This window comes from Schistocerca gregaria, chromosome 3 (assembly GCF_023897955.1).
Source record: "Schistocerca gregaria isolate iqSchGreg1 chromosome 3, iqSchGreg1.2, whole genome shotgun sequence".
Classification (NCBI taxonomy): Eukaryota; Metazoa; Arthropoda; class Insecta; order Orthoptera; family Acrididae; genus Schistocerca; species Schistocerca gregaria.
The window spans coordinates 365,168,629-365,183,068 of NC_064922.1; the positions used below are offsets into that span (position 1 = coordinate 365,168,629).

Genomic DNA, 14,440 nt, shown 5'->3' on the forward strand with positions numbered 1-14,440 from the left:
ATGAAGGCACTTTTAGAAGTGTTGAAATTTGATCAATAAGACTAAAAATAATAGTAACCGAGGGCTCATTTGTTTCAATTTTAATTTGGAAACAGTCACTGAACCAAGCAGCCATGTTTAAAACTTTGCTATAAATTATTTGGCTTATAGGATAAGTCTGCAGTTGTATGATAAGTAACTGGTTTTATGTTTCACCCATTCCTCTGCCTTTTTATTGAATGCCCATTGTTCTGTAAAAATGAAAGTAAATCTTCCTGATATAAGATAATCACATTCAGTAAGATAATCACAAAATTGAGGTTAGAAACAGAGACTGAACCACTGAACTGCTCAAAGAGTTTGCACCATTTGAACATCTGTGGGTTTAGACTGATGGTCTGTAGGGATTGCAAGAATAAGCCTTACGATAGTAAAAAAAGAAATAACTTTACTATGAAATAAAAAAAAGCTCATATTTGCAAACCTGTGAAATCAAAATCTACTGCTGGGTAGCATTGTGTGCTATGTTGCTCCACCTCATGAATTGCAATGTGCTTTGGTCCTTGTTACCATGCTGTCTGCAAGATGATTGAGATGTTATTGCTCAGGCTTGTCCCACTCTTTGACGGTAGTTATCCAGCAGCCGTGTAGTGAGTGAGAAAGGTTCCAGCAATAACACACTACAAGTTTCAATTGAACCCAAGAATTCTCAATCATGTTTATGTCAACACATACCTCACGTCATTCCAGTCAGTTGTTTCATGCCTACTGGAGGGATATGTAAGGAGGGCATGGTACACTTATGCATTATTATCTTGAAAGATGAACCCATCATCAAAACATTGACTGTACACCTGGGCAATATGTTGTAATATCCTGTTCCAGTACTGCACAGTCCTCAATTTAACTTTGTTAGCTGTGAGTGGAGTCTGGCCGAAAACATGAGTGACCCATATCCCATCCCAGTATTCACTTTAACTGGTTTAGGAAAATCACTGAAAACCTGCATTTGGATGATGGAACAGGTATTTGAACAGCTGTACTGAATGAGGGTCTATTGTTTTATCACTGCCCATCCTTTCTTGGTAAAACTGCCAGGTAGGTGCCTTGGCTTTAAGACCATTTTCACTGAATGAAGAAATATTTGCAGGTAAGTAGTGAAATTCAGACAAGGTATAATTTCTTGTACAATACACTGAAAACAGAATTGAAAATATTTTGGTGAAAGGCTGGTGACAAGGAGTGATTATTTTCAGAAAAATCCTAAAGAATGTTATTCAATTTGATACAACATAAAGGTGTGAAAATAAATTACTGATTAGTAGCAATGAGGACAAAAGTGGGAATCCAGATGAACTAAATATAAATAGGACCATTAAAAATAGGTAGTCTCAACAGTCTCATAGATTTATTATTTCTCTTTGTTCATACATTTGAGAAATGATAAAAATAGGTTTATTTTGACTGTATTTAAACACGACTTGGCAAACTAATCAACACTGTGTCCATTCATATTTCAAATTGATACTTTCATTATTATGTTTGTATGTAACACACATTAAAATTGCAATGTGCTTTGATCCTCGTTACCATGTTGTCTGCAAGGTGGTTGAGATGTTATTGCTCAGGCTTGTCCCACTCTTTGACGGTAGTTATCCAGCATCCGTGTAGTGAGTGAGAAAGGTTCCAGCTGATATAAACTGATATAAACTGAGATACTGCAAAAAATTAGCTTTTGTTTAAAGGACACAGTCTGTGTAAGAAATTAGTGTTAAAATCCTTATCTGGGCACCGCTATTTAGGTTTGCCATTTTCCCTAAATTCTTCATGCTAAATATCAAGGAGGCCCCTTAAATGGAGCAGTGATTTATTTTCTTCCTCCCATCCTTATCCAGTCCACACTAATATTCTGTCTCTAGTATTCTGTCTTCCATCCAATGCGAAACCTTGATCATGTTAGTGTGAATACAGTGTAAATGTTACAGAATTGATGAGACAGAAAAAAGAAGAAGATATTGATGATGGAGAAGGATAGATAGTCAGATTTTCCTTGACCAAAATCTCGTGTTCTACAACAATAGCCGTACAAAATAGATATAACATATGCGTATTTTGGGAAGAAAGGACATGACACATTTCACATGATTAGAGAGATCTGAGCTGCTACGGAGGTATACCAAGAAATCTTTCTATCATCTATGAGCCAACAGGAAAAGTGGAAATTATGTTGGCATAACATCCACCACAAACTAATTCATGACTTGTACAGTAGGTTACACATTTAGATAAGTCCACAACTCACGGTCTAGTGGCCTCTGGATCATGGGGTCCCGGGTTCAATTCCTGGCTGGATTGGGAATTTTCTCTGCCCAGGGACTGTGTGCTGTCCTCATCATTTCATCATCATTCACAAAAGGGCTAGATTGGACTGTGTAAAGATTGGGACTTTGTATGGGTGCTGATGACTGTGCGGTTGAGCACAAACGAAACATCATCATCACATTTAGATAATTTATACACTACTATTACTGAAGTGATATGTTTTGGTATTGATTGTCTTGAGGTGAAAAATATGTTCCTATAGCCATTTGGGAATGTATATATTACAACTATATAAATACACTGCCTGACAAAAAGCAAGCATCCTGAAGACACCATCAGATGCCAATATAACATCATATGCATGCATACCAACAGCAGATATATAAATGATTAGAATTGAAAATCTCTGTGACAGATAGAAACACTTTCTCAGTTCATTAGTGCTGTTCATTTTTAGTGTTTTTTTCAGGCCTGGATGGGTATTTAAGGGGCATGAACAGCATCAGATTTTTAGTGATCACTGTCAAGGCCACATGGATACCACATACTTATGTAAGACGGTGTAGTCAGCCACTGACAGAGTTTCAGACTGTGGGTCTCCATTATGTTGGCTGGTTGAATTGTGCAATATTCACATTTGTGGGGCATTTGGATGTGACAGTGACCCAATGTTGGACTGGATGGGAATGTGACAGCACATATATTCATCGCTAAGGTTTCGATCAAAGACGTATGAGTACCATACACAAAGTTCTCTGAATTGTGCAATGAGCACATTGTACCCCTTTGACATCTGTGCCTGCCACCCAAGAACAAGTAATTGACTCTCTCCAGCATTCTGTGTCATCCCACATTATTTATTAATTTATTATTAAAATTATCAGCAGCTGGACTAAGGAATTACTATACCATTCATAGGTGCAGTTATCACCAGTGGTGCCATGAACAGGTAATATGGACAGTCGATGAATGACATTGCATTGTGTTCAGCGATGAACTGCAGCTCCACACCACCCTGAATGACCATTGTCGTTGGGTATGGTGGCACATGGTCAGAGGTCCTTTTCTTCCAATGTTTTGGAGAGGATCCATGTTGTTACTCATTACATAATAGCGTGGGCACAACTGGATATGACTTAAGGTCATGGTTGGTAGTGACTGGGGGAACTCTGACACTGACAGGTCAGCTGTATGTTATGGACATCCTGTGTCTTCATGTGTTACATCTCAAGTGACAGTATCATGGCACTCTTTTTCTGCGGGACAATGATTGTCCACATATGACGTGTGTATGAACTGCCTGCCTGATGTTGAGGTACTAGCAAGATCCTCAGACCTGTTACCCATAAAACATGAGAACTGTCATCTCAGACATCTTTTCTGTCCCTGTGCAAGAATCCAGGATATCAAAGGCCATTTACAACTGTTTTAGAATAGCTTTCCTATGAAGAGGAAACAATCTTCATGGCACTCAATGAAATAACATCACATATCCTCTCAACTCAAGAATTTTCATTTTGTTTCCACCTCCCCTTCTGGGTGCTTCAGGCATTAGTCGAGTCCATGCAACGACATGTTGTGGCACTTCTGCTTAAATAATGGAAAATCTGGATTGACTTAACAGTATGAATTAGTATTGATTGTTACTCTCCCACAGAGGAGGTGCTGAGTGGCAGACAGGCATATTTAAAAGCAGACTTTTGAAAAATATCAGTTTTTGCACAAAATCCTTCATCAGACAAGAACCAAACACAGCACATACATACATGCACAACTCACAAATACATGGATACTGTCATCTTTGGGCACTGTGTCACCACTACGCCCAGGGACAGCAGTAGACTTCTGTGTGTGTGTGTGTGTGTGTGTGTGTGTGTGAGAGAGAGAGAGAGAGAGAGAGAGAGAGAGAGAGAGAGAGTTGTGCATGTAAGAATGTGTGTGTTTGTGTATGTGTTTCTCACTGATGAAGGACTTTGTCTAAGAGTCTACTTTTAAATGTGCCTGTCCATAGCACAATACCTTCTCAATGTGGTGAGTAGCAATCTACACTAATCCGTATCATTATTTCAATTGTGCTTGAAATCATATTAAAATAAAAGCAAGTATTTTAAGATATCCCAATACTTGTTCTACACAAATATGACTGCATGATATTCACTGAAGTGCCAAAGCAACTGGCATAGGCATGCGCATTCAAATGCAGAGACTACTTGAGACATTAGTCGAGTCCATGCCATGTCATGTTGTGGCACTTCTGCTGCCTACACGATATTAGCCAGGTGTACCACTTTCTTTAGCACTTGAGTGTATATTTTCTTAAAGATGAAAGTGGCTGGTGTCCAGATGGTTTATATTGGGATTATTAAGTCATACTTATCATATAAAAATATTATGCATCACAAGCATTAGTTTTAATTTCTAATAATATTTAACTTATTTTGAAATCATACTTGTGTTTACTTCAACTCATGATCTTTTTGGCTATATACATATTCATTAGACTTGTTTTTTTCTTTTTCCAGAGATGATACTGGGAGTCAAAATTCTGTTCCTGTATCAACATCTACTTGTTTGCCCAATCCTGGAGAAAGAGGCAGAGGAAGGTATAGTATCTGTTCATTTTGATTTTGAATTATTGTGCATTGTAACTGCAAACTGGCAGAAGCATATTGTTTATATGTTGCAATAATTTCTTTGTTTTACTTCAGGGGACGACGCAGATCTCGCTGGAAGCTCAAATTCCATCACCAGGCTCTTCCACCAGAATATCTGGACCACTATGAAGCTGCAATGGCTCAGCAGGATGCAGCTGCTGCAAAATCTGCCCAGAGCAAGCAGCAACGTCCAGTTCCTCCCCTTGTCCCACGCCGCCCCCCTGTCATCAAACGGGAAACTGAGGGCCAGTGTACATCGACTTCCCCACTGACTGCTGCAGCTACTGCAATTGAAAGACTGCATATAGTAGCAGCACCTAGTGATATATCTGGCAAAACCTATATGGATTTTCAACATAGAACTGAAGACAGTGTAATTACTGAAACATCTCCTAGATTTGCAAGACATAATGTCAATAGAAACAGTGAAAGGTGTGTTCCACCAAAAGGACTTTTGGGAAGCCTTTTAGCAAACACTGATAGTTGCCTCCTTGCAGATACAGGAATCAACAAATCATCTTGTGAGAGTGACCACAGAAGATCATCAGTCATCATATCATCTGTATCAAGTGGAACTGATGTGAACAGCAACAGCTGCTTAAACCATTCTACAGCATCAAGTGCAAATGTATGTTCTAACACTGCAAATAAGGTAATGAACTATCAGGACCTGCCATATATGGGAGAAATAACTCTTGACAACATGAAGCCACGGAGAGGAAGAAAACCAAAAAAAGCTGACATATGCCATTTAATTTACAAGAATTATGGCACTGTTTTTCCTGGCATGACTGCAAAGGCTGTTGCAGATACTACTGAAGAGTGGCATGGAAGACAGTTAAATCAGCCTGAACCAGTCATATGTAACACATCCACTGATGTCACAGCTAGTACCAGTGTTGCACATGACTCATCATTTTTAAGGGCTAAGAATGGAATTCTTGAATCTTTTAAGGCCAATGTACCACTCAATCACAGTGATGTGCAGAACAGGATTATCAGCAGTTTACTGGAAAAGCGACTGACAGCTGTGTCACATGACCCTAATCGAGGAACTGCAGTAAGTGCAGATTATTTACGTAATGTTGGTAAAGTGGAATCTCGTGTTGACACCGAGAATTGGGACAAAGCCCAAGGGACTTCAGTATTAGGTGAGGATGAGGAACCACTGAATCTTTGCATGAAAGACTTGAATCAGCTAAAAATTAGACTGTTAAGGAAACATGACAATTTTTATGAGTCAAGAACCAGTGAAGCTACCACAGTAAAAAGTGAACCCCCATCACCGAGTGAGGCGGACCACACAGAAGAAAGTGAATCTCTGCTTGATGACTTTCCCAGTGAGTGTGTGATTGCAAATAGTGAGCCCAAAGTCATGCTTTCTGCAACACAGGATAATGAAGGCGTACAAGAAGGTTTAAATATGTTTCCTCCTTCAGTATGTCCAAATCCGTCCTCAGTGTCAGTATTTCCATTTGATCCTAACAGTGCTGTCATTCCACCTATGCCTTCTGGATATGTGTACTGGCCAAGTACAGGAGTCTTTGTGCATCCAATGGCACTTCAATCACAACTTCTATATTACCAGAAGTTAGGTGCAATACCCATAGTGCCTATCGCTCCAGAGCAGAGTCAAGGGTTCGTCCAAACACCTTTGCCATCAGTAAACATTTTGCCACAAGTCACTGCAACACCGTCTCCTACCCAAACAAATCCTACCAAAATTGTTCCTGGGAAAGACCCTAAGTCAGCACACGGTAAAACTGTGATTCCTAAAGCATTTTCAATGATGGTAGAAGCCAATCATAAAAATTCTACTAATTCCACACCGACATTGTCTGAAACCAGTTTTACTAGGATGAAGCGACTAGCACCATTGGGCAACCCTCCAGCCTCTGGAGCCCCAACAAAAAAGAAACGCTCTGCAATTTTCATTCCACCCATGCCAAGTGAAAATAGTACTAACCCCACAACTGAAGTCAGCATATGCAAATTCAAGTTTACAGGAGGGGCTAAACCAAGCCTTCAAGAAAAGAAAATGCTTTCTGTAGATTCTGGAGGTAATTTTCGTTACTACAGTGGAACAGGTGATAAATCTATGAGAGGGTATGAATTCTTTCCAAGAGAATCACTTCAACAATCAAGTGCAGCGTCATCATCGTCTCCATCTGAGAATTTTCTTACAGCTGCTTCAACCATGAGTGGAGGTGACAGAAATATCCCTGTGAAAGATAATCACACGCAAGGAATTTTTCCACTAGACAGTTCAAGAACTCATGTTCAGCAATTTCCAGTGTGTAATGATATGCTAACAAGAGAACTGCAGAATGCTAATGTACTGAATAGGACTTCTGAACAAAGTGGGGCTCATTTCAGTACTGCACACAGTACTGATCATATCTTCAGGCCTGCAGATGTCAGTGAGGAAAACTCTTCGCAATATCATTTATCACGTCGCAAACGGAAAACGAGAAAGTCTTTGGCTCGAGAAAAGTTGGAGCAGACGTTTAAGGAAAAAGGATTTCTTATACAGACTCAACAGTTGGAATCTGCAGAAGGAGCCACCTACTGCAAATTCAGGCAGTTGAGAAAATTCACTCGTTACCTTTTTCGTTCATGGAAAGATTATTTACCAGGAAATGTTCGTGAGATGTCCATTGCAGCAGGTGTATCAGGAGTTGATGGTTCCCCACATCAGAGTCCTGAAGGAGCAGTATCAGAAGGAGAACTGTCTTCTAGTAGTCGCTCGTCACCAGCTACACAAGACCCTCCTGAACAACCTCCAGCTGACTAATTTTCTGCTCTCGAATCATGTAAATCTGTATATAAATGTATTCAGATTTTTGTAAATATGTAAAACTTTATAAACATTTGGAACACTTATTGATATCATGTCATTTCAGCTCTTAGGCAACAAAAAACTGAATTTGCTGTATTTAATCTCTTCTCATCTTTATCTGTGTTGTTGAAGAGTTAATATTTTATTTTTGTGAGTCATTGTCCATTGTTTTGTTTTTTCAATGAAGCTGTTTAGTTCCTTGTTTACAATCTGAAGAACTGTTGTTACATTTGTAACTGAGATTAGTTAAGTTGGGCACTTTAATATATGATTCAGAAACATGAGTAACTTAAAATGCTGCTGTATAAAATGTGACATGTGTGGAGCAATAACAGAAAACAAAAACATGGTCTGTACACTGTTCACTAGCCTCATGAATAATATCAATTCATTTACACTATTGTGTTAATTTAAGAAGGCAACAATTGTAAAATTAATTAATTTTTCATGTTAAAAGCAATCTATTTATTATTGTTCTGTAAAATAGATAAACAAAGTATTACACAATTATGAAAAAGGCTGTGAAATTTATTGCCATGTAAACTGTCTACAGTTCTTTCTCTTAGCATGTAGTCAGTTAATGTGTTTAAAATAATTATTTCATAGTGACTGAGTAACAGAAACAGCTTTTCTTCTTTACCATGTCAGAATCATTAATTTTTAATCAGTTAAATAGGTTTTTTAAAATTTGTAATGCTTAGTTCAGATTGCTGCAATTACCGCCTTTTTCTTCCAGAGTCATCACTCATGTTCATGTGTGTTTCCTTACAAGTAGGAAAGTGGTCTATTTTGCTTGTTTTTGTAATAGTATGTTTGTGGACTTCATTAAGTTACAGTGATTGCATTTGGTTTCAGTCTTAACGATTGTGTGTGCACTGATTAGAGAGGCTAAGTGAATGTCTCCTTAATTTTGATCTCCAACTGCATTTCAAGATTGTTTCTAGGTTCAAGAGCTTTAAATGGTAGACACACGATAAAGTGTCATGTAAATATGTTATACCAAAGACCATAAAATTTAATTTTTATGATTTCAAATGTTAATGTTGAAATATAAATCAATAACACATAATTATGATTCTCCATTCTTTTGTTTGGGTGGATATCTTTACATGGATATAATCCATAACAAACTATTACACATGAACCATATAATGGAAAAAATTTCTAGAAGTTATCATACTCGTAGTATGTAATATTGATGAATAAACAGCTGTCATCATTGTATATATGCTATCAGGCTGCACAAGCAAAAATTTGACATGGCAGGTTCTCAGAATAGAATATTTCACCTGTAATGCAGTTTACAGTAATGGAAATTATAAAATGTGGTGAATAGACAATACGTTATAGCACAGAAAAGTACACATGCATGTAACTGTGGAAACACTGTTGAGGCTGCAGAGTTTGTGTGTGTGTGTGTGTGTGTGTGTGTGTGTGTGTGTGTGTGTGTGTGGAGAGAGAGAGAGAGAGAGAGAGAGAGAGAGAGAGAGAGAGAGAGAGAGTAGTTGGATACATGCTTAAAATGAAAAGTGACTGGTAGATCATAGTGAAGTTTTTGTGCTGTTATGTTTGTTTATGTACTTTCCATCAATAAGCTACAGGTGAGCAGCTTTCTGCCTTCATTTCCCAAAATAATTCAACATGTAATAAAATATGTTTAATGTTTTAACACTTTTTATAAGCCTGGAGGGTAAGAGAATTTTGTGATCATATGGAACAGATGTATGTGAGGTCACTGTCACAAACCATTTGTATCACTGTCACTATTACTATCTTTTAAAATCATATATTTTTACACAATCAGTTGTCACTTCAATACTCATTTGACCAAACAGAGTAAATGTGTAAATGCATGAAAACACAAGTAATCAAATAAATTTTTGTAGGCTGGGCCCAACTTAATTACAGGGCAGTAATTTATGGCACATTTTTAATGTTTGAACATCTCCCTCTGCTAAACTGTTTATTAAACATATAAAGTGAAATAACTATTTGAAATTAAAAGTGCCTCTGTAGCTTTACAATGCAGTATTGTACCATACTCAAGTGACTTTCCTTGGGATGCATTCTCTGGCTCCTTATTTGACTACATTAGCTCAAAAGGGTTAATAATTAAAAATTATAGCCTGTTCCCAACCAGTATATATTGCTTCTTATGGCTGCAAGACATAATTGCACTTAATCGTAATAAATGTTGCTGTGTTTGTAGATTATATTATAAAACAATCCTTCGGGAGATCTTTTCAGAAATGAATTGCAAATTGCACATCAGTAAATGAAAGTTACAAGTACGCTTTTACAATATCATATTTATATATCACCTGTGTGGCACACGGAAATAAATCCACCATAACTTATAGGAAAGTGACTTACAATCAATATTTTGCTCTACGGTCTCAATAAACAAATAAATTCTTGCAGTTAAGCTGTTGCATTTAGTTAAGTTGTGCTTGTCAGTTTTGTCACAGTGATTTACAGCTACAAGAATACTACCATCGCTACTAAATGTTTCAAGTTGTTTATCCATATAAACCATTTATTACAAGGATATAATCAGTACATATCAATCTGTTCAAGCTCACTTACATAAGATTGCATTTATTGTCTGTTATTTTCATGATGCTATTGTAGAAAGCTTTTATTTTGACCTCTTTGCATCATTAGTTGTACATGCAAAATTCAGTTGCGAGAACTGGAAGTCAATAATAAGAATATGTTTGCCCATTCTATTATTTACGAGCATGAATTTGTATTACATACCTTCCTGTCTTGGAATTTCAAATCTAATAGATCATATCCCTCTTTTTTTATCATTGACCATTGCTATCTTTGCCTATGTTAGAGAGATATCTTGAGACACATCATGTGCATCCTTGCTTTATATGTTTCCTAATCTACCAATCATAACTGTCTTAGGAAAGACTAAAACTGTACTTCCAGTCTGTACTTCATGTTTTATTTATTATATGTATGTTATGCCCTGCACCCTTTTTTGTATGTTTAGAAAAACAGTTAAGTCTTTTGCACTATTTTGCCAGTGTGACGAAGTCACTAATTTACATAATTTACAGATAACTACCCACAAAAACAAAAAACAGAACTTCTGTGTACATTACAGATTTTACTGTTCCTGGGAGTCAGTTGTCTTCACAAATCACACATACTGTGTGAGTAAGTCTAAGAAATTTAAGGGTCCAATAAATATAATGCCTTAGTCCACTCAGTTGGAGATGCAACATACCAGAACAGAAATGACTATATATTTCCACTCATGGTACTTAAGTCACATTGTACTATGATCATTCTAAAACAGAGTATTTTTGAGATTTTAAATATTATCTTTATGCATCATTGTTGTTGTTGTTGTTGTTGTCTTCAGTCCAAAGGCTGATCTGAAGTAGCTCTCCTTGTTTTAATCAAACTGTGCCACAAAACTCTTTTTCTCATCAGTTTCATTAAGTTTTTTCATTAACTGTCTGATCTTCAGTATTCCTCTGTAATGCCAAATTTTAAAAGTTTCCTTGCCTTTTGTTTGTAACGTTTATTGTCCTCATTTTACTTTTAATCATAAGAGGTGAAATACTACCTATGTTAGCATGAATGCCACATTCTTCATATCTCCAGGTGTAACATTGTCCAGTAGCTTCCCTACCACATAAGTGTACTGTACTAAGTAACTTGAGACAAACATGTTTGGGACTGAAGAATAAGCAGCTGACAGAGAATTAATTTTTCTGCAGTTCAGGAAACTAACAGTATTAGAGGAAGAGCAGAAATGGATCATATCTAACCTCCTTTTGTTGTAAATTCCAAAAAGTGAAAAATCAGCCCTGAAATATTATAAGCTCCAAACAATAAAAACAGGAGTTCTATAGAGAACAAGAAAAATGTTAAAACTGTGCAATGTCATATGTGTTCTTACCGTTGTGACTATACAGGAAGGAAGCACATAAATAATTTAATTTCAGCAATATTAGTAAGACGGTAGATTGTGACTCACTGTAAAGAAGACCTGTTGAGTTAGAGACAGGAACAATGACAAGACTGTTGCACATTCTAGCTTTCAGCAAAAGTCTTCTTCAGTAAAGAAAACACACCCACATTCTTACAAGCAAGCAAACCTCACGCACACAGTTCGCTACTCCCGACACATCCGACCAGAGGACCATTTCCAGTCAGAGCTGCTGGTGGTAGCAGTCATGTGTGAATGAGATTGTTTGCTTATGTGAATGTGTGTGTTTTCTTTGCTGATGAAGGGTTTGGCCAAAAGCTATAATGTGTAACTATCTTTTCATTGTGCATGTCTGCAACTCAATGAATTATCTTTATGATGAGAAGCAAAGTATCCTTTTGCTAATATTGTTGATGTTCCAGCCTCGAGTTGTCATTATTTGAAGAATTCAATCTTGTCATTTATTGTTAGACGGTAAAGGTGAAGCTGGACACAGTATCTATTCACCCTTCACACCATAACTGTTAACTGTGAACTCAACACCTGCTCATGTTATTAGTGATGAATATGTGAATGCAATAACTAACATCCTCCCCCCTCTTTCCAGAGAAAATGCTTTAGAAATCAGACTTTCAGTTCCTTACAACAATGAAGATCAAGTTTTTGAACTCAGATTATAATTTGCTCACAGTTTTACCTTTGTATAGCTTGCGGGACTATTTTAATATCTTTTTGCCTATTTCCCACATAATCAGAGAACCTGCTTTCAGTATACAATTTTGTAATATATGCAGCGCAGTTTAACATGTAGCTGCACTGCACTGCTGTGGCTTAATGTTTTCCTGTGTGTCTTAACAGTAGCAGTTCACCTAGTTATACTTACACTTTACACTGAGATTGCTGTTGCTCTGTCAGGTACTGACCAATACACTACATTTGAATAGTTTAGCATTAATGTAAGTTTGTTTTGTACAGAAATGGTATTTTTCAGTAAATACCACATTTCATGTTAAAAATAAATTTAATACAATATACAGAAATTTAAACCATTTTTGTCTTATGCATCCATAGTACAAACTTAATTTCATTTTCTTATTATAATTACCATGTTATTTCAAAGATAGTGAAAAAAGCACTTTCCTCTCACAGATAAGGATTATTTATTCTTTGTTATTATTGTTGTTGTTGAATTTGTTGTTACTGCTGCAGTTCCTCTTTACAAACCAACAAATAACTTATATGTTCATGATGTTAAACTATCAAATGTGTTAACATTTATTTATTATATGTTTGAAGTGTAACACAATATTTTATTTAGTTAGTGTTGAGTTTTTAATACACTTGTCTGACAGAGAATAATGAACAGAGAATAATATGTTTTTTAAGAATCCTCAGTAGAGTATGAATATTTTAAGAATGAAAAAATATAAGTACTCTCCAAATGTGGCATTAATGTTTATTCATTTATAGGTGGAATACAATGACTGAGACTGCACAAAAATTTGTTTTATTATAGTATGCTGCAAAATTTGAATTTGTACAGATTTTTTCAATATTTTAATCAGTATGTGTTATAAATGATGCTTGAGATACTAAATATTAGCAGCACATTTATGGTACATTTATGTCTGACTACGGCTGTTGATGTTTCTGTTCAAATAACCCAATATTGCCTAGTAAGTAATTTTAATTGGTGATAGTTTAAAATAATTTAATTGATTCCTAAAGACTGCGGACAAAATCCAAATTGTTAGTACTTGGATGTGTAAAGTGGTATGTAATGTGTCACACTGAATGTTATCCTATGAAAATCAGCCTTTTTTTCAGGTGAGATAGTCAATGATGTTTGTGGGTGTTTTGTTCTGTGATGACTGAACAGCACTAAAATTATCATACTTGTTCACCAGTTCAGTAGACGAGTATACTTTATCCTTTTACCAGAGTTGCATAAATAAAAATATTCATTTTCATGCTTTTGTTTGCTTGTTACATTTATATAAGATGTTATCACCTTTTGTATTTATAAGAGAAGAAGAGCCTAGAGTGAAAGTTTAATGAATATTAAAGATAAAAATTAAATACAAATAAATTTAAATTAAAGTCAAATTAAAGGTACAAAAGGAAAACTGTGAGCCTGTTGAACTGTTACAAACTACACTCCTGGAAATTGAAATAAGAACACCGTGAATTCATTGTCCCAGGAAGGGGAAACTTTATTGACACATTCCTGGGGTCAGATACATCACATGATCACACTGACAGAACCACAGGCACATAGACACAGGCAACAGAGCATGCACAATGTCGGCACTACTACAGTGTATATCCACCTTTCGCAGCAATGCAGGCTGCTATTCTCCCATGGAGACGATCGTAGAGATGCTGGATGTAGTCCTGTGGAACGGCTTGCCATGCCATTTCCACTTGGCACCTCAGCTGGACCAGCATTTGTGCTGGATGTGCAGACCGCGTGAGACGACGCTTCATCCAGTCCCAAACATGCTCAATGGGGGACAGATCCAGAGATCTTGTTGGCCAGGGTAGTTGACTTACACCTTCTAGAGCACGTTGGGTGGCACGGAATACATGCGGACGTGCATTGTCCTGTTGAAACAGCAAGTTCCCTTGCCGGTCTAGGAATGGTAGAACGATGGGTTCGATTACGGTTTGGATGTACCGTGCACTATTCAGTGT

The 14,440-nt window shown here is 36.8% G+C and overlaps 1 protein-coding gene across 5 annotated transcripts in view; it reads left to right on the forward strand.

Annotated features, from left to right (window-relative positions):
• The window catches only part of LOC126353819 (uncharacterized), a 30,071-nt gene extending 16,355 nt beyond the window's left edge, over window positions 1-13,716 (forward strand). For all 5 annotated transcript variants that reach the window (XM_050002934.1, XM_050002935.1, XM_050002937.1 and 2 more), the window contains 2 exons: window positions 4,824-4,904; window positions 5,010-13,716. In XM_050002934.1, the coding sequence (XP_049858891.1) occupies window positions 4,824-4,904; window positions 5,010-7,749 (2,821 nt within the window). In that variant the 3' untranslated portion in view covers window positions 7,750-13,716. The remainder of the gene's footprint in view (window positions 1-4,823; window positions 4,905-5,009) is intronic.
• The last annotated feature ends 724 nt before the right edge of the window (window positions 13,717-14,440 follow it).